General features: G+C 42.8%; 1 protein-coding gene across 2 annotated transcripts in view; it reads right to left on the bottom strand.

Moving 5' to 3' along the window:
- The window catches only part of BACH2 (BTB domain and CNC homolog 2), a 390,487-nt gene that overhangs the window by 286,623 nt on the left and 79,575 nt on the right, over positions 1-24,289 (bottom strand). For both annotated transcript variants that reach the window (XM_027551387.1, XM_027551386.1), the window contains exon 2: positions 7,899-8,011. Coding sequence is in view for 1 of the 2 variants with exons in the window: in XM_027551386.1 (XP_027407187.1) it covers positions 7,899-7,907 (9 nt within the window). In the remaining variant the exon portion in view is untranslated. The remainder of the gene's footprint in view (positions 1-7,898; positions 8,012-24,289) is intronic.

Genomic DNA, 24,289 nt, shown 5'->3' with positions numbered 1-24,289 from the left:
GGTTATGCTTATTTTAAATATGCACTCCTATACCTCTCAGAAGGAAATTATATTCCTGTTTCCATCCTAAAAATTCAGACTTGCCCAGTGCAGTACAAAGGCAAGAGACTGGAGGTCTAATTTCACCATCTCCATATGCCTCACGTTCAGCAGAGCTCAATTTACATGTCACCCTTGTGCTAACCAAGTTTCAAGCAGCTTCACAAATCCTACAAAGTAAAGTTTTAAAAATAAAGAACAAGGACGATGTTTCTTTAAAGATGCAGAAGGTGAGAACAGATGTGCTACAATGTCCAGGGCCCTCCTGGACCAGGGGCCAGGGACCATCTTCTTCTTGGAGTAACTACTGCCAAATACAGGACACAGGCACAGACTAGACTCCTGAGGATATGCTTAAAAATGATTGCAGGCCCTAAAGAGCCTTTGTTCAGGTCAGTTATTTCTGTCAAAGTGGGGCTTCCTGGTAGCTCAGATGGTAAAGAATCTGACTGCAAAGCAAGAGGTTCGATCCCTGGGTTGGGAAGATTCCCTAGAGTAGGAAATGGCAACCCACCCAGTATTTTTGCCTGGAGGGTTCCTTGGACAGAGGAACCTGGTGGACTACAGTCCATGGTGTCACAAAGAGTTGGACACGACTGAGCGACTCACACACTTTACCATATTAAAAATTAAAATGGAGACATTCTTGGAACAGGAAAACACAAGCAAACATACCAACAGCCATCAGGGGGATGACATCATAGCATGTCATAGAGCCTCTCAAATTGTACTGTATACTTGAGAGACAGTGGAAAGGGCAAAAAATGTCTCAGTATTATTATGAAAATAGTTTTGACCTTGCAGGTGGCCCGTAAGTGGGCACCCTAGGGGTCCCCAAACCACAGCTTGAAAACCATTGGTCGAAACTTGGCACTTTAGCAGTATCTTGAATAAGAGGATGTAATGAATAAGAGGATGTAATAGCCACTGAATTCAAAAGACAGTATCTTTCCTAAAGCATTTCTCAACATACTACTGCCTCTAAAACGTTGGTATGTTAAAATACTCCTTCCTGGTAATATGTCAAATAGAATGACTTCCACATTCAGATGTGTGGAATATTTCCACCCACTTGTACCTCAAATGCAAAACAACTAAAAATGTATTTATTGTAAAATGCCTTCTTTTTCTGATTGTAAATCATGCATATAAATATTAATTGCAAGAAAGTTGAAAATAAAAAAAAATTTTTTTAAACAACAGACATTGATTTTTGCACAGTTATGGAGACTGAAAGTCTTTGATCAAAATCCAGTAGGATTGGTTCCCAGTGAGAACTTTTCTCCTAGCTTGTAGATGGTCACTTCTCACTATGTCATCCTCATCTGGCCTTTCTTCACCGTGTTCGGGGCAGGGGTTAGTGGAGAGAGCTCTCAGGTGTCTCTTCTCACAGAAAAATATTTTCTCAAAAAAGAAACATGCATACCTTATACCTCTCCTCGGGAAAAACACTGCCAGAATTCTGGGCAAAATCTTCACAGTCTGTTTTGCATTTTTTTTTTTTAATGTGGACCATTTTTTTTTTAAAGTCTTTACTGAATATTGCTTCTGTTTTATGTTTTGGTGTTTTGGCATTGAGGCATGTGGGATCTTAGCTTGAACTCACACCCCTTGCCCTGGAAGGTGAAGCCTTAACCACTGGACCACCAGGGAAGTCCACCACAAAGTCTTCTTCATCATTTATATTTTTAATATTCAGTGAAGTCTCTACCTTAAAGATAATTGCATGCCTTATTTCAAAATACTATTTTTAGTAAGAAACAATTCATATTGCTTAAGAAAATTTAGAACATATAAGCAAAAAGAAGACAATGCTCTTAGTACTTTGCTGTGTATCTGCAATCTTCTTGCTGTGGGCAGAAGTGAATCTTTAAAAAAAAATAATGATCAAACTGTATATATTGTTATGTATTAATAACTTGCCTTCTTCACAATTTATTGGGAACATCTTTTTATATCATTAAATATTCTACCATCTCTCATCATTTTTACTGTCTGGATATACCATGGTTATTATTTTTTAAAAGTTACTATGATAATATACAATGAAAATCTTAGCTAAATTTTTACACACATCTATGACAATTTTCATTGAGTTCTAGAAATGGAATTTCTGAGTTAAAAGGTACGTGTATTTTGGAGGCTTTGATACACACGAAGTCCCCTTGAGAAACACGCTCTTTCATTAACTGTGGATGAGAGAGGGCTCTCAGTTCTATCTGTACCTTTGATGAGTAACTGTTATAAATCCTCCTCGATTGTATAGGTAGAAATAAAATCTCATGAATTGTATAGGTAGAAAATACCATCTCATCATTTTAATTTGTCTTACTTTGATAACTTCTGGGATTGGGTATTTTCTTGTAAATTATTTGTTGATCACATTTCTTCCTTTATTGACTTTATCTTTCTGTTCTTTGCCCATTTTCTATTAGAGGAATCACTTATCTTCCTAATGCTCAAGAGTTTTTCCTAAGTTAGCTAACCGTCTGACACATGTTGTGTATGTGTTGTATATGTTGCCCGGCTAGCCTCCTGTGTGTTAGGATAGTTCAGAATGTCTTCTGTGGAAAAACATCTTTAGGTTTTATATAAATACGTTTTCTTCCTCTATCATTTCTGTCACTAGATATTAATAAGGCCCTCCTTATTCCAAGATGATTGAAGCTGTTTTTGTATTTTTTTCTGAGTCATTGGTTTTTGAAGGGTGTGATGTTTCTCCAAAGTCTGCCAGGAAGGGAATTTGGCCATTTGCCTTCAGAAAAACAACAGTGGAGACTCATAAAATAAAGACTGGTCACTGGGTAAAACCACCCAGCGTGTCCTAGAAAGGAGAGGAGAGAGATCTTACACGTTTACTATTCACCAATCCCTTATCCTGCGTCCAGCAGCTCTATTAACTTGCTTTTCAGGTGGAAGAAGTTTCAAATGGAGAAAGTTTGAACGTCAGGTGCATGTTTATTAAACTCTGGAGTGAGACAACTCCTCATGTTGGCCAGAACGGAGGTTTTGGACAGTCAAGACCTTTGTTTTGTTCCCTGGTGAATAGCAAGCGTGGTCATGGTACGCAGTGTGTACATGATGACTGTGCCAGAGGACGAAGGACCTGATGTTGTAATGTGTCTCCTAGGTGTTTCATGGGAAGATCCAAGGGTGTGAGTCCTGCACTTCACTGCTTCCTATTAAGGAGTAGCAAAGTAAGAAAAACTCTAAATGAAGGCAGAAATGAAATTTTCAGGGTTACTTTTCTATCAACTGTAGAGATACTGATTTGTGTGTAAAGGTGAAACTGCCTCAAATTTAGCACAGTAGGATATGGTGCTGAAGACTGGAAAATATTCAGAGAAAAAATTATGTTGGGCAGAGTAAGCAAAATAGTGGCATCCACCCAACAAGAGAGATAAGAGATACCACCTTCCTCCATCTGATGCCATAGCGTGTGTCTAAGGCAGTAACAATCAGAGTTAGCCTTATCTGAACAAGGAAGAAACAGTTCTAAGAAGATTCATTTTCACTGTGGGGGTAGAGCGAGGAGCATTCTGGGCAATAACAGAAAAATCAATTATTTTTCAATCAGATGGAGTGTCCTCATAAATTCAAGGCACAGAACATCATGTGACGTGCCTTCATGAGAATGATGACCATGAGAGAAAGAGTTTAGGATCATAATTCCAAGCTTGCTTCTAGGAAGAGAGCTCTTTGAAAAGCAGAACTTTGTCCCTGTAAGTGTGGTTCTGTTACATAGTGGCATGTCCTAAAGGCACACCACTCTGTCCGGTTTACATCCACAAAATCCCATTCGGTCCAACCTCTCATTTGGCTACGATTTTCTAAGTTACATGCCAAAATCCTCTCTTGACAGCATGACAACACATACAAAAACACATAGAAATATAAATTATAGATAAAAAATATAAACACAAAACAATAATCCTTCTGGTTAGCAAAATTTATAATAGTAAAATATAATATATATTTATACATATTAACAAGAGGATAACCAAGAAAGTAGAAAGGGTAAAGACGCTGGACAAATTTAAAGTGAAATCCTAATTATAAAGTTTTTGATCAACACAAAAGATTGGAAAGTCAGCTCTTGCAAAAAGCTCCAAGGAGAATATGAAAGTTGGAAACATAGTCTGCAAGTCTGCCTAAGCCCAGGGAGCATGAGAACCCTGGGGAAATGTTTACATACACAGTTTCCTTAAGTGTGAGGCTACAGCACAAAGCCCAGAAATGTACAAGCATTAAACTCTGTTTACAAGACTGAAAAGGTGAAGAGCCGTGAGGGTATCCACCCTGTATCAACCTGACACAGCCCATGTACACCAGCCTTCGGCAATGGCCCTAAGTTTACAATGAACATTGTGGTGGCTGGGAATACCCCCTGTTTTCTGCCAGCACTAAGCTACTTACCGGTGCGCTGGCTACCTGAGGGCCAGAAATGCACCGCTTCCAGGTAGGTGCATTCCAGACCCAGGCACACAGAGAAGTTCCAGAGTGTGAGGAATGAAGGCACTACCTGGCTGCCAGTGGTTCACTATCAGATTATCCCTGTTAGATTAGTTAGACAAACTGCCAATTCTTGATGCTGTGCAGCCATTCCTGTTTTCTAGAGGGGTCTGTCTCCAACTGACCCAAAAGGGAGCTGTCAGTGCCTAACTGTGATCAGAATTGCTGTGGTGTTTCAGAGGAGCAGCCCTGGACCCTAGGATTCCCAGCTCCCCTCCCCACTCTGTCCAGACATGCCCCTAGGTAAAGTGTCGCGAAGCGAGCTGCGGTTTGGGAAGGAAGGACAGTGATTACTGTGTATGTCCAAGGAAGTGGAAAATGTACAACTCAGATGTTTCCAAGTTTCTAGGAACAGTTCTACTTAGAAAATCAGTCATACCCTCAAAAATATTTCCAGTGTTCTAACTTATATATCCTAACTGATGAGGTGACTGTCTAGTTTTATTTGTGCCAAGGTCTGTTTCCTCCCCAGGGGGTGACCTATTTTTTTGTCTTATGCCAAGAAAATTATAAGAAAAATGCTGACCGATGAAGGTTACACATCATGCTTAATCACCACTTTGACTTGCAATAACATAAAATAAAACATTCACTGGGTCATTCAGGCAAGAACATAACCTCCCAAGCAGCCGACACACCCACCGAGACTTCTGAAATTTCTGAGTCTGGTTCCCAGCTGTGTGTCAAGAGCCAAACCATGACATCAGGTCTTGCGTCGCCCCGGAGAAACTCAGGGCAGGGCTGTCACAGCAGACTGTGCTTGCCAATCTGAGATTTCACAAGAGTTGTCTTAGCTTTTCACTACATCAAACTGTCAATGATAGAAGCCAAGGTCTGCAATGACCACCATGATGAATCTCCTTCCCTCCCCCACTTCCAATCTTGACCTTGGGGAAGAATAGCTGCCCATCTTCCAGGATTCCAAAGCCCACTCCTCAAAGACTGTCAGGGGGCATTATGTGAAATAAGTCAGAGAAAGACAAATATTGTATGATTTCACTTGTATGTGGAATCTAAAAAAATACAACAAAAACAAATATAACAAAAAAGAAAGGGACTCATAAATACAGAGAACTAATAAATTAGTGGCTACCAGTAGGGAGAAAGAAGGGCGAGGGGCCATACAGGGGTAGGGGAGTAAGAGATATGAACTATTAGGTATAAAATAAGCTACAAGGATAGATTACACAATGCGGGGAATATAGCCAGTATTTTATAATAACTATAAATGGAGCATAACCTTTAAAAGTTGTGAATCACTGTATTGTACACCTGTCACTCGTATAATATTGTCCAGCAACTACTGTTGCTGTTGCTCAGTCGTGTCCAACTCTGTGACCCCACGAACTGCAGCGCTCCAGGCTTTCCTGTCCTTCACTATCTGAGTTTTCTCACTCAATGTCCACTGAGTCAGTGATGCCATCCAACTATCCCAGCAACTATACTTCAATTAAAAAAATATATGCATTAAAAAAAAGGTTAAAGCACTGAACCCAAAGTGGGGAAAGGTCAGCAAAGTTTTCTTTCTCTTTGGCTTGGCTCAGTCAAATGAAAATCTCTCAAAAAAAAAAAAAAATGCATTGGGACTTCCCTGATGGTCCAGTGGTTAAGACTGCGCTTCTAGGGAAGGGGTCAGGGAACTAAAATTCCACATGCTTCACAACGTGGCCAAAAAAACCCCAAAACAATGGCTTACTTTTTTCTGGTCTCTTCTGATGGGGTAAAGCAACCATGCCCATAAAAAGGCCAAACAATGGCCATGAGAAAAACTGCCCCTGGAAAAGGGATCTTAGCAAAAGAACCTCAACAAGTTACATGGGCTTTCTAAAGTTTAGGAGTCCCATAGTAGGTTTTTAAGACCAAATCACCTAAAAGCACTGTCCAACTCCATCACAACCCATGGTTACCTCTTGTTGCAGTCTCTGGAACTGTCTCTCCCCTGTTTTAAATCCTTCAGGGGCTCTCAGAATGCAATCCGTCCCTCCTTCTCTGGGCTCCTGTCTGCCATCTTCCACCAGGGCATGTGTTCTCAAGCAGGCCTTTTTTGTTCCCTAAAGGGACACTGGCCAATGTGTCGGGACATTTTTCATTGTCACACTGAAGTGGAGGAAGATCTAACACCTCCAACACAGAAGACAGCCTCACCCGACAAAGGACTTCCTGATCCAAACATCAGTAGTGTCACGGTTGAGAAATCCTACTCCAGCCATACAAACTCTATTGTTCTCTAAGCATGGCAGATTTTCTCATAAGCTTCTGCACCTCTACACAGGCAGTTTCCTTTACCTGGAATGCCCTGCCATACTTCTGTGCCCAAGAAATGACCGTGTAGCATACAGAATCCAACTCGAGACGTCACCATCTATACGCTCCTTTCCAGATTCCTCAAAGAGAGATGTTTCTTCTGTGCTTCTCCAGCTTCTGGTACCCACCTCACACCGGTCACAGGGCCCCTAAATTGTCTGTCACCTGCTAAAGGCAGGACCTCAGCCCCATTCATCATTTTTCCCCCAAGTGCCCATCTGGAAATCAATCACTGCATGCTGAGTAATCAATCAAGGAATAAATGCAAATGTTGCCAGGCCATGCCAAGTCACTTCAGTCATGTCTGACTCTGTGCGACCCCATGGACTGTAGCCTGCCAGGCTCCTCTGTCCATAGGATTCTCCAGGCAAGAATACTGGAGTGGGATACCATGCCCTCCTCCCGGGGGTCTTCCGAACCCAGGGATCGAACTCATGTCTCTTAAGTCTCCTGCACTGGCAGGTGGGTTCTTTACCACTGGCGCCACCTGCACCTAAGGCTTGCTGGCAACAATATCTGAGGGACAACAGTGTCCTCAACACCAAAAACAACAACAGCAAAAAACTAATCAAATGCTTATAGTGTAGACAGGGGCTGTATTAAACACTGGGACACATATCAACTCATTTCATCCTTAAAACAACCCTGCGAGTTACATACCATTATCACCAGCATTTTACAGATGGGGAAATTGAGGCACAGAGCCATTAAGCCACTTTCCCAAGGTCCTCAAAGCTAGCTGATATTTAAACCCAGACAGCTTGGCCCTAGAGCCTCAGTCTTCCAATATCCATGCCAAGACAATTATACTAACAACTGACAGTCCAGCTGCTCAGAGGCCTCCAAGAAACACAGTTGACACCTCTAGAACAGTACACCAGCAGCAGCCTGTGACCCTGCCTGTCAATGCTGCTTGCCAACCTCCATAATACTTCTGGCAGGAGACACAACCTCCTCACATCACAGAACGACATGACGTACCCAAGGAAATCCATGGTAGCATAAAGAAGACACAAAGGATCAGTCCCCAAAGTGCCTCTTACCTTGTTCATGCTGTAGGGACTGCAGCAAGGAATCAGACATGTCACAATGCGAGGCAGCTCTTAAAGATTCTCCTTGCTCCTGTTGACCTCACTTCCTGAAGCAGACAGCTGCACTGCAATCACAAAGAAAAGATCTTTCAGAGCAGTCCTGTGTCCAGGGGAACTTTTTGCCATGATGGCAAGGCTCCATGCCTCTTCCATTCAATATGGTACCCACTAGCCATATGTTGCTACTGAGTACTTGTTGCTACTGAGTACTTGAATTATGGCCAGTGCAACTGAGGGCTGAATTTTAAATTCTGTGTAATTTTAATTAAAACTCAATGTAAATAACCATGTGTGGTCAGTGATTACCATAATGGACGGTGCAGGTCTAGAGAGTCTACTCAAGAGTCTTGAGGCTGCAGACACTGGGCACACCAATGTCCAAGGAAAAGTTGGATATCACATGCTCTGAGTGACTGTGGATGCACAGGGAGAAGAACACTCATTCATTCAATGACTATTTTTTGAGTACGTACTATGCACTGAGTACTGAGGATACAGTGACCAGTAAACCAGAGAGGTCAGTTATATAAGGGCTTCTAGTACAGCCTCTAGTCTCCTTGGGAAGGGAAAGGCTCTAGTATATGAGCAGCAAATGTGCCAAATCTCAATACCATGCAGTCCACAAGGAATAAAAGAACAGACTAGTTGAGACTTCCCTGGTGGCCCAGTGGTTAACATTCTGCACTTTCACTGAAGGGGGCATGGGTTCGATCCCTGGTCAGGGAACTAAGATCTCACATGCTGCATGATGTGGTAAAAAAGAAAAAACAAACAACAGACTAACCAATCAAGAAACAGACCAGCATTTGCTGGAGGCTGACTGTACCACTGTCAGGACTTAATAGCTAGAGCCTTCCATGGAGCTTTTTGAGAGGCAGTGTACCAGAAGGAGTTCTACTTTCCATGGGCCAAATGAAGCAGATGACCCAACATCCCCTCAAATGGGAAATAGGGTCCATGTTTTTATCCACATTGTTGGTTCTTTAGGTAGGTTTTTCGATTCATTTGAATTACATTTTAGAACACAATGGTCCTTGTTCAGTTCCAGGATTCTTAATTTGTCAAATATTAAGGAAAAATAAAGAAAGAAAATACATTCAACCACTTAATTGGATCAGTAGCCTTTTCCTTTGAAAGATGTTTCTGGGAGGATTTGAAAGGAGAACAAAACATCGTAAGGTGCCTTATAATCACCTTATTTCTGTATGTTTTCAGGTTGCAGCTAGGAAGGATTTATGTATCTGAATCTTTCCATAAAGCCTGGAATTCGAGGTTCAAGCAGAACTGCAGTGTCTTAAAAATATATTATTTTTAATTATAACAACAGTGTACAAAATATTCAAGAGGAAAAGGGAGACGTACGCAGAATCCCACTGGCCCAGCATCACCTTTAGTTTTTAGCAGACAGCCTTCGTCTATTGGAGAACAACATCAGGCATGTCTGCTGACTGAGTCGAAGGCACTTAAGTCCAAGGCTGTATTCTCCATTTTAACATCTTTCACTAAGGAAGTGATTTTGCAATATATGTTTTCAAAAGATAAACCCTTACTCCACGCAGATTATCATTTTGCAAACACAATGTTATTATAAATCAGAAGACAGGGAGAGGAGACTGCCGATCACTCCTTGGCTATGTGAGACACATAAATTCCAAAGAAAATATTACATTCAGTCATAGCAATAACATATTTTAACAATGATGTACAACATGGAGAGACCCTGGAATTCTGCCTCTGTAGCCTAAATACATCCAAAAACACCCTCATCTGTACATGAGACCTGGGTAATCACTGCTTCAAAGCCAAGAAAATTCAATATCTAATTCTAACCAAGCTTAAAAGTGACTTAAAGAAAATTCTGCATGTAATTTATACTCTCTGAATTTCTAGAAGCAGATGTTAATGAATTTCAGGGTTTTAAAGGAGAAATCTAGACATGTTATTTCCTTTTTGACATATGTACTTGATCCATTTAAAAACTATGGCCCAACAATTAACTGGGAAGTTTGTTCAAAAACCTGGCAGAGATGACTGATGTCACAATTCCATTCAAAGGGACACACTGGTATCAACACAGGAAAGGTGGGCACAAGAAGATAATAACAAACAGACAAGGATTCTTGAGCATAATTTCCCCAAGGAAACCCCACCCAGTTCCAATCATCCCCCTATCCCCATGCCCTGAGAACTTGCTTACATAGCTTGCAGTAAACTAATTTTGGATCCTCTCCTGTCCGCCACGCCTGCCAAGTGTTCTTGTATCGTTTTCATGTATGTCGGTTCTACAACAAAGTCAGAATAAAAACTCTCCAAGGGAAATATTAATCACCTAGAAAATTCTTAATAAATATCATGAACAGATTTTTTTTTTCTTTGCTCTCATTCATCGGGCTGAGAGTGATGTCATGACTCTTAATGGAAGGCCTTAAAAACAATGTTGAAAATCGTTGCAAATGGCTTTCAGGATTTTCTTAGAAGAAGAAAATCTTTCCAGGTCCAGGATCACAAATCTTTTTTTAGATTTGTGATCTAAAGAATGTGATACTGTTAAGAATACCTTACACAGTGCTCAAAACTGTACAATGCATTTTTATATTCTTTAGTACTGGGATCAATTTGAGTGGTAGTTTTCCTAATTAGGAAATTGGATGCAGAGAGGAAAAAGAATTCTTCTTAGTAATGCTGTAGTAGGCAGTAGACCCTGTGCTGGAAGTGACTTCAAGACACTATAGAATTAAAATAAGTTCAAAGGCCACAAATACAAGAACCTCCCGAAATAAAACATACACACACACTGAAAGATCACAATTAACACAAATAACCTCAGCCAACAAATGACAGAATTAGAAATTGGATCAGTCTGCTTCTGGACAGCATCAGAAAAGACTAGCCTTATTCTATCAAGTTATTTCAATCTCCTTTGAAATACAGAGAACCTGGTTGTTTTATAGCCAACTCAATTTATGAAGAAGCTTAGAAAAATCCACAGCTTAAAAAAATAAGACTGACTCAAGTATAAAGCATTCAGGGAAAAGATATCAGAGTTACCCTAGTAGAATTAAGGGAGTGTTTCTTTTTTAATTCTATTTTTCAGTGTTTCTTTTTAATTGTTCAAGAAGCTGAGGCCTTTCAAGGGCAGCAGAAGAAATGCCATCCCCACATGTGACTTCCACTCAGTCACTCCTAACAGGATTGGTTCAACCAGCAAAACAAAGCCCATTGTCAACCTTAGGCATTTAAAAGCTTAGTTGAACTGTAATTCATCTTTCTAGGTGGGTTAAGAAGTGTGGGTGAGCAGGAAGGTAGAGACAGGGCACATGTGAGAAGACGAGAGCAAAGAGAATGAAAAGCAAAGGTGAAGGCTACGAAAAAGGAGAAAAGCAAAGGGCAAGTAAGCAAAAGAGCCTTGGGGACAGGTTCAGTGATATGGCCGACCCCCTCACCAGCCAGTCCTGAGGCTCCTGGGGACAGCGCCACATCCTAGGGCTTCTCCGGGATGATACACTCTCAGGGCTCGGGTGTCAGCAAGTGGGAGTCGGAGTAAAGTGAAGACCGGGCCTACCTGTTTCACCACTATTTATTTACCATCAATCTCCACCTACCACAGAGGAGAGTATGTTAAACTGGATCACTGATAATGGTGTAGAGAGGCATAGTGAGAGTAGAAGCAAACTTTATTCTCTTCTCCTTACTCTAAAGAGAAGCTTAAACACGTCAAATGGCTCTGTGTGTGTGTGTCGCACCATTTCTTAGCCCTTGAAAATGCAACAAATACTTATTACCAATAATCAATGATTCTGGTGGCTCAGACAGTAAAGAATTTGCCTGCAAGGCGGGAGATCCAGGCTTGGTCCCTGGGTCAGGAAGATCCCTTGGAGAAGGGAAAGGTTACCCACTCCAGTATTCTTGCCTGGAAACTTCCATAGACAGAGGAGCCTGGTAGACTACAGTCCGTGGGGTCGCAGAGTTGGACACAACTGAGTGACTTAACACCTTCAGTGGCATTAAATACCAATAAAAAATCAATGGAATATGATGAGCTGGGTTTTTCTTCCCACTCCAACTCCTCAATTTCTACCAAGATGCTCATTTTAGAAGCCTTTTCTGATATAACTCAAAGCTGGGGAGTTTTGGCACTCCCTACAGGAAACATGCCAAGAGGAGCCAGTGGTTCATGCCTCACGTTGTCCAAGTTCCCACTGACTTTTACATACAACACAGCCTGAGGTCAGCCTGCTAATCAAGGCCCCCAGTCCCTCCCCTTCCACTGCTGAATCCAGTAGCCTGAGCAAAGGGCCAAAGCATGAGGACCCAAGAGCTTGTGGAAAAGGGATAAGGGAATAAAAAGATGAATGGGCGCTTGGAGAGAAAGGGAGAGCAAGCAAGGTGGTGAGAGTCTAGAAGAAATTCTCTAAATCTAGGACTTAGGAGCGTCAGAAATGACGTTAACAGATGAGAGAAATATCCCTAATATCCTCCACCTTAGGGGAGTAAATTTCATGCGTTGGGGTAATTAACACACCTGAAGCAAAGTCTGGACAACCTTCAAGTGGAATCCTTGTGCAAGACTGGAAAATGTAAAACTATTTTATTGCAGACACTCCAATCACTCCCTTCCACAATAAGGGGTTTTGGTGCTGGGATTAAAAGATGCAAAGGTGAAACAATAAACAGACCCGTCCTCTACCCTAAACACACATACACTCTCCAAGTGGCTGTCTCCGTCCATTCTTCCTGAAAAGACAGCAACGTTTCCTGAGAAATATCTTGAAGGTCTTTCTCCAGCCTCATGGTTACATCAGACACGTGGCTCTGACTTTGCAAGACTTCTGTGTTTTTGCCATCCCTAGCTTTAGGCAGCAAACATGCCATAATCTGATTCTGCCCCAAGAGAGAGGACTATGTTGGCCACCCTGCCTTGATCCCCTGTGCCCTGCCCTCATGGCATGCCACAGGAAACACACCACCCAAGTCATCTGGCCACCAAGCATCATCAGGAGCCTTCTTATCCAAGGATAGGCTAGGCAATTTGAAAATTAATATTCTGAAATACTAACTAGCATATGAGTTATATAGTTCAACAGGAAATTGATAAGGAAGAAATGAAAGGAATATAAAGGAAAGAGACACTCCTGGTAACACAAAAAAAACTTCCCTGAGAGCCAGATGAGGAGTAGCAAGCAGCATGCCAGCGAACAGTGCCAAGGGGTAGAGTGTCTGCTGCTTTCAGATGAATACTTCTGGCACATATGCTAGGGGTTCCCTGTAGTCTAATCCTAAATCAGGATATCCAAGTTCAGGGCTAACACTCTATAAAAGATCAATTTAAGTAATTTAGGAATATCTTAATTAAAGGCACAATACAGAAAAGCTCCCAAGAGGGTGTCTGGATCAGCCTACTTCTAGTCTGGGTGGGGCTATTTAATCCAGAGGACACAAATTCAGATGCCTAAGGGATAGACTCTTGAGACTCCCTTGGACAGCAAGGAGATCAAACCAGTCAATACTAATGGAAATCAACCATAAATATTCATTGGAAGGACTGATGCTGAAAGTCCAATACTTTGGCCACTTGATGAGAAGAACCCACTCAGTGGAAAAGACCCTGATGCTCAGAAAGAGGAGGGCAGGAGGAGAAGGGGGTTACAGAGGATGAAACAGTTGGATGGCATCATTGATTCAATGGCCATGAGTCTGAGCCAACTCTGGGAGATGGTGAAGGACAGGGAAGCCTGGCGTGCTGCAGTCCATGGGGTCACAAAGAGTCAGACACGACGGAACGACTGAACAACAATAAAGGTGTCAAGAAAGAATGAGATGAGGGAACAGTCAGGCCAGAGGAGAAGACAATGAGGAGCAGGTGGCCTGGACAATCTGCCAAGTGTCGCTCCAGGAAGGCAGGAAAAAGGGACATTAGGCACATGGCACCAGAACTTCTGATATTCAAGAAAGACAAAAACAGTGAGAGATTACATGAAATCACATGCCTTTTCAATGTTGGCAGTTTATATTAATACTTTGGAAATACCGAACGGGTTGGATTTGGTGGGTCAGGTTGTGTCTATTATCGTAGACCTTTCATGTTGGTTGGGGGATTCTTTGTTCCTTTAAATCTCCAAGGCTGATGGCCCCAGCCTGTCTCCTGATCCCCCAGGGTTGCACCGCTGAGGCTTCCCTGGGCACAGGGAGCCCAGTGGGAAGAGTGGGCAAGGAAGGGCTCAGGAACCATGTCAGTCTGCATACCAACTCTGCCTCTTGGTACTAACCTTCTCTGTGTCTCTCTATTCCTTCACCCGTAAAATTTGAGGAAATTCTTTATACCTCCTAAAACTGTTCTGACAATTAAATGGAGTAACATGAAGAAAGCACAGGATGCATGATGTTAAATAAGATGAGGCTCTTCACCTCTTCCTGTTTCCCACCACCATGCAGCATCATCTCATTATGCTTGCAATTGTACGGAGGTGTTTACCTCTCAATTACCCTACTGGATTACAAGTATTTCAAGGGAAGAGATTTTGTCTGTTTTATGCCCAAATAACCAGCATCTATCCCACCGCCCTATATACAGTAGGCACTCAATATATGCAAATTTTAATTATAATGATGTTATAGACTGAAAGTTTGTGTGTCCACCCCCCCCCCCTCAAATGCATAGGTTGCCTAATCCCCGATATTTGGGTGGAGTCCCCATTGTGGGATTAGTGCCATTATAAGAAGAGATGCCAGAGAGCTCAAATGGGTGCATGCCTTCTTTTTCCCCCTCTCCTCACCACCTGAGGACACAGCAGGAAGTCAACTGTCTGTCAGAGAGCCCTCGCTAGGAATCAAATGGGCTGGCACCTTGATCTTGGGACTCAGCAGCCTCCAAAACTTGAGACATAAACTGCTGCTTAGCCTCTCAGGCTATGGTATTCTGTTATAGCAGGCTAAACTGTTGTTGGCAAGCATTTAGGAAGATCTTCCTTAAATCTAGCTCCAACAGAGCCTTCTTCCTCTCAATTTATGTTCTTTTGATCCTTTAATGTCAAAATCTATATCTACTCCTGACTTGGCTAGAATATAGTGAGGCTAAATGAAAAAACACCTTCAAATTTAAGAATGAAATCCTGAAGAGTTTTCTCTTGAGAGGTACGTTTAGGTCAACAGGGTACTATCTGGGTACTCTTTGTATGCCTCAGAAGAAAAAAATGAAATGTAAGAGATTTCATCATCCTACTAATAACTAGAGTCATGCCTTAATTTTAGCATCCTCAACTCATGTTCGCCAACAGTGCATATCACTGCCTGCTGTGGACTTGGTGGCTGGCCAGAGTTTGAGGCAATCCCCAGTCCACTTGTCCAGTTCAGATTGAGAAGGCTGACCTGTATTCATCTAGGACAAAAGTTTACTAACCATGACTGACTGATTCAGGTTTCTTTGATTTTGTTCTGAAAGAATCCTAGCGACCTTCCAACAATCTCAGCTTCCCTCTCCTTTGGGGCGTTTGCTGAACAATTCATACAAACACATTTCCTGTGATTTGGTGAGAAGGGAAAATAACTCAACAGAAAGCCTAGTCGGTGGATGACTTCAGAATGACCCACTGAAAAGGAAGCAAAGACAAGGAAATCACTCTGAAAGTATCTCTTTCCAGAAGCTCAAGGGGAGCAGATATCTTTCCAACAAAAGGTTTTCAACTGAGGAATTGAAATATTCTCAACAATACCTTGAGGATAAGGCATAGTGAGAAACGACCGTCTTATTGGGGGCAAGTGTTTACAAGTGAAACTCATCTGTTTAGCCAGCCAAACTGAGTGTGATGCCTTGTTCATCTTGGAAGAACCTTTCATTAATCTTCAGAAGAAAGCTCAATTTGGCATGACCGGCACCTGTTGAAAGCAATCTCAAGGATTCACTGTTGATTTCTGCTTTCCTGACACTCAAATTCTGTCCTCTGAACACCAGCTTCTCCACAGTGTGGCTTGTTCTTCATGAGGGCACCCTGTGTCCTAATGTTTGCTTCTCCCAGGGTGCTGGGGCATTCAATGCTCTTGAATGAGTTCAGTGTCATCAGAATGAATGACGTTCTCATACCTCGCAGATAGTGCACCTGGGGACCCCCAGAGTCATTCAAACATCAGAACACTGGGTGCCCATCTCCCCACCCCTGTGCCCCCAACTCTCACCTGGAGAGCCCCACACAGACTCTGGGGGGAATGGCATCTTGCTGCTTTGGGTCAGCAATTCCTGTGTGAGTGTAAACACCCACTGCAGCTCCTAGAACCTATGGCCCAGTCGGTGGTATTAATGTTTTCCCATCTGGGAACTTCCCTTTCCTGCCTTCGAACTTGTGCTCGTGCTTAATCACTCAGTCGTGTCCAGTTCTTTGCAACCCTGTGGACTGTAGCCCGCCAGGCTCCTCTGTCCATTGAATTCTTCAGGCAGGAATACTCCAGTGGGTTGCCATTTCCCTCTCCAGGGGATCTTTCTGACTCAGGGATCAAACCTGGATCTTCTGCACTGCAGGTGGATTTGAGCTCACGAGGCACTTACTATTTCCAATTTCCAACATACCTAAGGATTTAGGGGTAGGTAGAGTGGGGCTGGGTGTAAGAAGGGGGCCAGGCTGCATGACCTCAGGATTCTACTCTGCCAGAAATGCCTATCTGGGTTTCCCTAACCTCAGTTCTGTCATATCCAGTGGCTATTTGGCTGTACTTCAGGACAGAGCCAGAAATACGTTCTTTGTAGCTGATGCTGTATTGTTATGACTCACAGCCTGACTTTTCCTCATAGCAGAGCCATGCTGGGCGAGGAAGAGCTTAAGGATTAGGTCAAACATTGAGAACTGTGCTCCCAGTCAGCATCAGCAGCACAGGAAACTACCCCGAGAGAGCAGTCACCTCCCAGTGCTCTTTACACCCGGCTAAGTCTGTCCTGGGTCTGAGGAAAGGAATGTGCCTGGTGTTAACTTTCCAACGATCCAGAACTGGGTGACCGCACGCTGACGTTTTGGTAGCATGAGAGGCAAACAGGACTAGGAGGGAGACCAGGACGCAACCAGCTCCCCACATCACAACTGTGGTCTGGAGAGGGGCCGAGTTCTCCCACAGCAGCCAAGAGAACAGCCACAGAAAACGGCTCCAGCCGCCGACCTGGAGGCCTCGTCCCGGGGGATCCTCTGATCTCATTACAGCAGTCGACACTAGTCCTCACAAAACAAACAGAGGAAATTTATGCCTGCCTTCGCCTGGGGAGAGCTCCGCATTCCTCACTTAACGAGAGTTCCAGCTTCAGAGACCACAGCCACGGGCTGGGGAGGATGTCTGCTTTGCTCCAAAGAAAGAACTGAGGTCCTGCCTCTTCCCCTCATTCTGGGGCTGGACAGGAAGGAGGTGAGCCTGGAGAGAGCCCCTGAACTGATGAAGTTCCCTTTCTTCTTCTGTCAACCCCACCCTGCCAGGCACAGTCAGTGGAGCCACTGGCTCTTGAACGGCCCTGGGAAAGCGCAGCCTTGAAGGGTTCCACCTGCTAAGGCCAGAAGCCCAAGAGAGAGGCTGTCTCGTGGAACAAAACTCGACATCGTTTGGTGGGAACATTTTTTCCCTAAAATACCCTTGCCCGAGCTTTGGAAAACTTTATCTAATCTGGGGTTTCCACTTTTAGAATAAATGGAAAGAGGAAAAAATTATTTTACACCCTTTAATTTCATCTCAGACGTAACTGAATGCTTGGTTCAGGAGGAAGAGGGTAAACAAATTAAGGACAGACTGGTGGTTTTGAACTGCAAGTGCATGGAGACATTTTTGGTTGTCACGATTGGGGGAGGGTGCTACTGTCATCTAGCAGGTAGAGACTAAGGATGCTGGTAAATATCCTACCAGGCACAAAACACCCCCCATAATAAGACTTGTCGGCTCTAAAATGTCAAGAGTGGGATAACCAACAAGGATCTACTGTATAGCACAGGGAATTCTGCTCAATGTTATCTGGCAGCCTGGATGGGAGGGAGGTTTGGGGGGAAAATGGATATATGTATATGGATGGTTGAGTCCCTTCACTGTTCACATGAAACTATCACAACACTGTTGATACCCCAATACAAAATTAAAAGTTCAAAAGGGAAAAAAACATGTCAACAGGGATGGAATTGAGAAATTCTGATACAGAGGCAACACTCGAGGATGTGGGTAGGTTTAAAAGAGTGCCAATTCTTAATCACATTCCAATAATGTTGAGAGCATGCAGTCAAAATGTGCACAAGTAACTGTGAAGAAGGCTGAGCACCGAAGAACTGATGCTTTTGAACTGTGGTGTTGGAGAAGACTCTTGAGAGTCCCTTGGACTGCAAGGAGATCCAACCAGTCCATTCTAAAGGAGATCAGCCCTGGGTGTTCTTCAGAAGGACTGATGCTGAAGCTGCAACTCCAGTACTTTGGCCACCTCATGTGAAGAGTTGACTCATTGGAAAAGACTCTGATGCTGGGAGGGATTGGGGGCAGGGGAAGAAGGGGACGACAGAGGATGAGATGGCTGGATGGCATCACCGACTCAATGGACATGGGTTTGGGTGAACTCCGGGAGTTGGTGATGGACAGGGAGGCCTGGTGTGCTGCGATTCATGGGGTCACAAAGAGTCGGACACGACTGAGCGACTGAACTGAACCACCACAAAAATTCACCAGTTCTTTCTTCAAGTAAAATAAATGAAAACTACCTTGTAACTATGCAGAGTCAGATCATTAAGAGCTGAATGGAAAAGAGTGGGGCAGCTTGAATTTGAGACGACATGATCAGCGTCAACATGAGTGCTGTGTTTATTTCAGGTGAAGGTGTGATCTCTGTGCTTACCATCATGATTCAGTGGTGAGCCCCAACAGAAGGGTTAGGGTAAGGGATTGCTGAGCTCGCCTCCATGATTACTGAAACCATACATGTAACCTGAGTAGATGTAGGGCTTGGGGAAAAAAATGGCAAAATACTTCAACTTTCACAATACCAGCAAAAATATGAGGAACCGTGGTAATGTTGACCTACATTCTAGGAAGGTTAAAAAAATAGCTGCATGGTAGGACACTAAATAAATGCAGAATTGCAGAAAGGTATCATAATGAAAATAATCGTCGTGCTTATTTTTAAATTCTCCCATTTCTAATTTTCTGTACCTGTTTCAAAACACCCCCTTTCCTCTACATTGCGTGCTTTCATTGCATCTGACTTAAGAATGTACGTTTCCATAACCCAGTCATCATTCTCTCACGAACTCTTTCATTCCCACGAAAGAAGGAAAAATCCCTTTTTAAACACAGCACATGCATGTAAGCAAATCAGAAGGAGCAAAAAAAATTCATGAATGAGCAGGAGACAGTTTCTTAATGGAATGTTTTAAGGGCCTGTGGTATAAACAGTAAACAAAACTGATTCACTAAATGTTAACACTGTTGACCATGATGTAAGAGTTGGGCTTTCTTTTTTTTTTTTCATGTTCCTGAGGCAAGAGGGAAATGAATACCTTAGTAGGGAAAAAGTGATATCTTCCTTGGCATTTCAAAACCATTGCTCAATGCCTCTTGAGCAAGGGAAGCCACTGTAATGACTTTATTTTACCTACCGCAATTATGGGGCACCTCGGAGTAGTTCTCCACCATAACCCACTTTCCTCGCTCCACTCCAGCCCTGCTAAATCATCTCTGGAAACCATTAACCGAGACTCCCATTCCAATTTTCCTTTCCTCCTCCCCTGCTGCCTCAGTCATGCTGGAACCAGGACAAAGCCAACTTGTATTACATCACAGAGCAAACTCCTTTTTCTGTAAACCATCTCCTTGGTAGTTTACCGCTACTGGAACCCAAGGCTGTCAACAGTGTGGTCTTTGTTTGGTGGGTGTTGCTTGAAAAATTAAGCCAGAAAAAAAAACGAAGTTTCCCCTACACCTCTTTCCTCGTGTAAATACAGGCCAGTGGTTGGAGGCGCCTCTGCAGCCTGGCTCCACCCGCAGTGTAAACGAGACATTACCTTATACACAAATGAATCTACGCATTCCTCATCTAGCTGCCTCCCCGCACATTCCTCTGCTCCCTGCTCACACCCCGGCCTTCCCCTCCTCTTTCCTCTACCCCCACCCTTTTTTTTTTTTTTTCAATTTCCATTGCCTCACTGTGTTTTTGTGTAAATGATCTCACATGACTCAACAAATCCATCTGCCTGAAGCAGGCCAAGTCTGGAGCCCTCCCAGGAGGGAGGAGAAGAATTGCTTTGTGGAAAGGACCTGGAGCGCTGCCCTTTCTCTGGCTCGAATTACCCGCCTGTCAGGCCTGACGGATTTGGCTAAAAATAAAAGGAAGCGGGCCGTGAAAAGCAGATGAATGGGCTCAGCAGTTCCTTAGATAACACGGGCCTGCTGTGGCCCAAAGCGCCCCAAACAGAAACTTCAAATGTGGGGCTTGCGAAGGCCAGGGATGGGGTGTCCAGGTCAAAGTAGGGGGACAGGAATGGGGTTAGATTTTTGCCCGAGGACTTGTGTGTGTGTGTGAGAAAGAGACAGAGAGAGAGATATACTCATACAAAAAGGTCCTCAGAAAAACAGTAGAGTTTGGTGGTGTGAAGGCTTGGCTGATTAAAAAAAAAAAAGGGAAAGAAAAGAAAAAAAATATTGTTTCCACTACAAAATTACCCTTCTTCCCACCTCCCAACACCAGACATTTTAAGCCTCCCTATGATGTCACTTCTATATCCTGAGCCAGCACAGAGCTCAAAGTCTTTCTTGTGAGTGGATGCCCAGCGCCCGCCCGCAGTGGGTATTAAGCACTTAGGTTGGCAATGTAATGACACACTGTAACAATCTGTAATATGAAGCAGTCAGCAAAGCCCTGGCGCGAGGAGCTGCTTCTCCCGACCATTAACCATATGTTTGGCTCCCCAGCTAGCGGAGCAGAGCACGGTTCCAGCTCACCATCTGGTTTCTATCCACACAAGCAACTGCAAAGCACAGACCATCTCCCTCTGGAGCTGTGTTTCTTTTTCTCTCTTTTCCGTTCTGCCCTTCCCCTTTCCGCCTCCCAGCTCCTTCGGTTCCCTCGGCTAAAGAATTCTCTGCCATTCATCACGTGCAAAGAAAACTTTACCTGGCGGCAGCGGCCGAGCCATTAAGAATGCACAGCTGTATTGAAAACACGCCAGAGGACCGGTTCCCGTCCTCGTCCGCCCCACGCGGTCCCTACCCTTCCTCACTCCTATTGAGTGCTGACACTTGATCCAGGATGTTAAAAATAGGTACATTCTTGACAGATCCAGGGATGGCTGTGGTGCCCTTCACACTCACTCCATATTCTGAGCTTTTAAACACCACACACACACACCTCGCCCCCCGCCCCGCCACGAGTTTGCTTCTGCATTCAATTCGCATGACATCAGTCTCACCAAGATGACACACCAGCTACAAATAACCAAGTCAAGGAAAGGACTCTGTTTCTTTCTCTGTCCTCAAGGATTCAATCCCAAGTGTGTATTTTTCTTTCTTTCTTCTTTCCCTACAGAGCCTAAACTGAAAGAGATCCCACCTCAGAAGAATAAGAGCCCACAGCCTTTTTCAACAAACTGATAATTTGCAAAACTTGTGCTTATTGACATTGGCATTTTCATTGAACACAATCATACAGGGGACAGACTATCGGAATTCAGGCACTTTTCTTGCAACGTCTCCCAGGTATTTATCTCAGATTTTCTCCTTTACATGATTTCAGGAAGTTTATAACTGTTTTTCTTTTTTTTTAAATTTAAGAAGAGACAGTGGTAAGCAGAAATTAGATAATTTCGCCCCCGTCCCCACTAGAATTATATGTGTAATACCAGCCCATTTTACTGAATTAGGAACTGAAAGTTAATTCTTTCCCACACGTTAAAAAAATTAAAAGGCTGGTTTCTCACATACCAAGAAGAAAAGGAAGAGTATCATTAAAAAGTGATTAAGCAGAATGTCAGATTTTATCAACGTGGCAGCACTATGGAGGTTCAGGCAGGGGAACACTGTTTATTCAGGCTAACAAGAGTGTCAGGAGGCCACTACCTGAGCAGACATCTTACACCCACTGGCCTTGTCAATCCTCGTTTCATGATTTGAAATAGGCCTTTTGTTTACTATTTCTACCAATAAGGGACATTAAAATTCTGCTGCCCATAGGTTTTAGAAAATGATAAAAAAGGAACTTTCAATTTCAGAAGCCTTAAGAAACTGTCCATAGAAGATGGGTTCAATTAAATGCTGTTTTTAACCCCCAAACCATAGTACACACTTAAGATGAATTACCATCATCACAAAATCACTAATATAAAGGAAGAAAAATGATCAGTTCACAACTTCAACATTTTCATAGTTTACCTCTGCACCACAGAATCAATGTATTACAAAGTATTGGACTGGCCAAATAATTTGTTTGGGAAGTTATAGGAAAACCCAAATGAACTTTTTGGCCAAGTAAATACTTAGGATTTTCGTAACTGATGCTCCCAGCCCAATTCTACCAGGATCCCTGTCGGGGCTGGGGGAGGAGGGGGACCTAGGCATCAGAATTTCTGAAAGCTTCCCAGCTGTAAGGTATTGGGCAGCCAGAGTTGAAAAGTCTTGCTCTGTGTGAACTTGCACCTCATTAAAATTAAAATGAAACCTTTGGAATGGCAATATAAATGAAATTTGGGATTAGAATAGTAGCTTTCAAACTCGCTTAGAAGTGAAATCTTCAGTCAAGCCAAATCTTATATGAAATTTCTCTAAATGAAATAGTAAGTGGTTATTTGTATGTCTATACAATATCCATGGATTTCATAAATTCAAATGTATAATTTTTTAAATCGCTGTAAGTCAACCAGTAAGAACAAAGAGGCCATTTCATTAAACATCAAAGTCTGAAACTGATCAACTGAGCTCTCCACCTCTGCAACCAAGTGTTTGCATGGCTAATGGTTCAGATGATCAAGGCTGGATGCATGTGAAAACAGCAGTGTGTGCAGTAGGGTGAAATTAATTCATAAATTAATTTAATAAATGTCAATTAAATGTCTAGTACACACCAGGTACTGCCCTCAGGAGGTCACTGGAGGAATAAATTGCAGCCTTCTCCCTGAAGAAGCCTAGTTAAGGAGACACATAATGGCACCACAGCAAGACCATCACAGTAATGGAGGTACCAAAGCTTGCTATGGGGAAACGTGGCTAATTCTGTCTAGGGAGACGGGGCATAACCTCAGCAGCGTGGGACAATTAAGTCCTAAGAATCTGAGTAGGAATTTCACAGCTAACAAAGAAAGAGAAGGACAGCTCAGAATGAAGGAACAGAATGTGGAAAAAAAAAATACCAAAAAACCAACAACCACCACCCATAATTATAAATAGGTTTGGTGAGTTCTGGGGGTTGTGAGAAATTCTGAGGAGGGGAAGAAGGACTGGGATTTGAGACTGAAAAGGGAACTGAGGCTAAGTTATTAGAAACTTCAAATGTCATGATACAGTTGAGACCAGCACTGAGCAACAGAAACCTAAGGTGAACCACTCATGTAACTTCAAATTTTCTAGTAGTCATGTTAAAAAAGTAAAAAGAAACAGAAGGAATTAATTTTAATGATATGTTATTTAACCCAATAGATCTAAAATATTACCATTTTGACATGTATTCAATATAAAAATTGAGATATATTACCTTTTTATACTCTTAGTTTTTAAATTTTCTATTAGAGTTGATCTACAATGTCGTATTAATTTTGCTGCACAGCGAAGTGATTCAGTTTTACATATATATTCTTTTTTTTTAATATTCTTTTCCATTATGGTTTATCACAGGATATTGATTATAGCTCCCAGTGCTATACAGTAGGACCTTTTTGCTTATCTACTAACCCCACATTCCCAATCCATCTCTCCCCAATTCCTCCTCTCCCATGGAAACCACAAGTCTGTTCTCTATGTCTGTGAATGTTTCTGTTTTATAGATAAATTCATTTGTGTTAGATTTCAGATTCCACATCTATATCATATGTTATCTATCTTTCTGACTTACTTCACTTAGTACGATTGTCTCTAGTTTCTAGTCATATCCTAAGTCTTTTTAGAATAGGGCATGGTTTTATATCTGTGACACATCTTAACTTAGACTGCCCACATTTTAAGAGCTTAAGAGCCATGTGCAGCCAGTGGACACTGTCCTGAACAGCTCGGGCTTCCATCTGACCACGCAGGCAGTGAAGGCCAATGGATCTGCTGGGATATGAAGGCCAATGGACTTTCTGGGATATGTCTTACAAGGAGATAAGTGCAGCGACAATGTGGGGAAGCAGAGGGAAGACTGGGTCTTGGAGAGGCTGGGAAGC

Source organism: Bos indicus x Bos taurus, chromosome 9 (assembly GCF_003369695.1).
Source record: "Bos indicus x Bos taurus breed Angus x Brahman F1 hybrid chromosome 9, Bos_hybrid_MaternalHap_v2.0, whole genome shotgun sequence".
Classification (NCBI taxonomy): domain Eukaryota; kingdom Metazoa; phylum Chordata; class Mammalia; order Artiodactyla; family Bovidae; genus Bos; species Bos indicus x Bos taurus.
The sequence above is the reverse complement of the archived record's forward strand: the minus strand, read 5'-3'. Positions and strand labels throughout refer to the sequence as shown.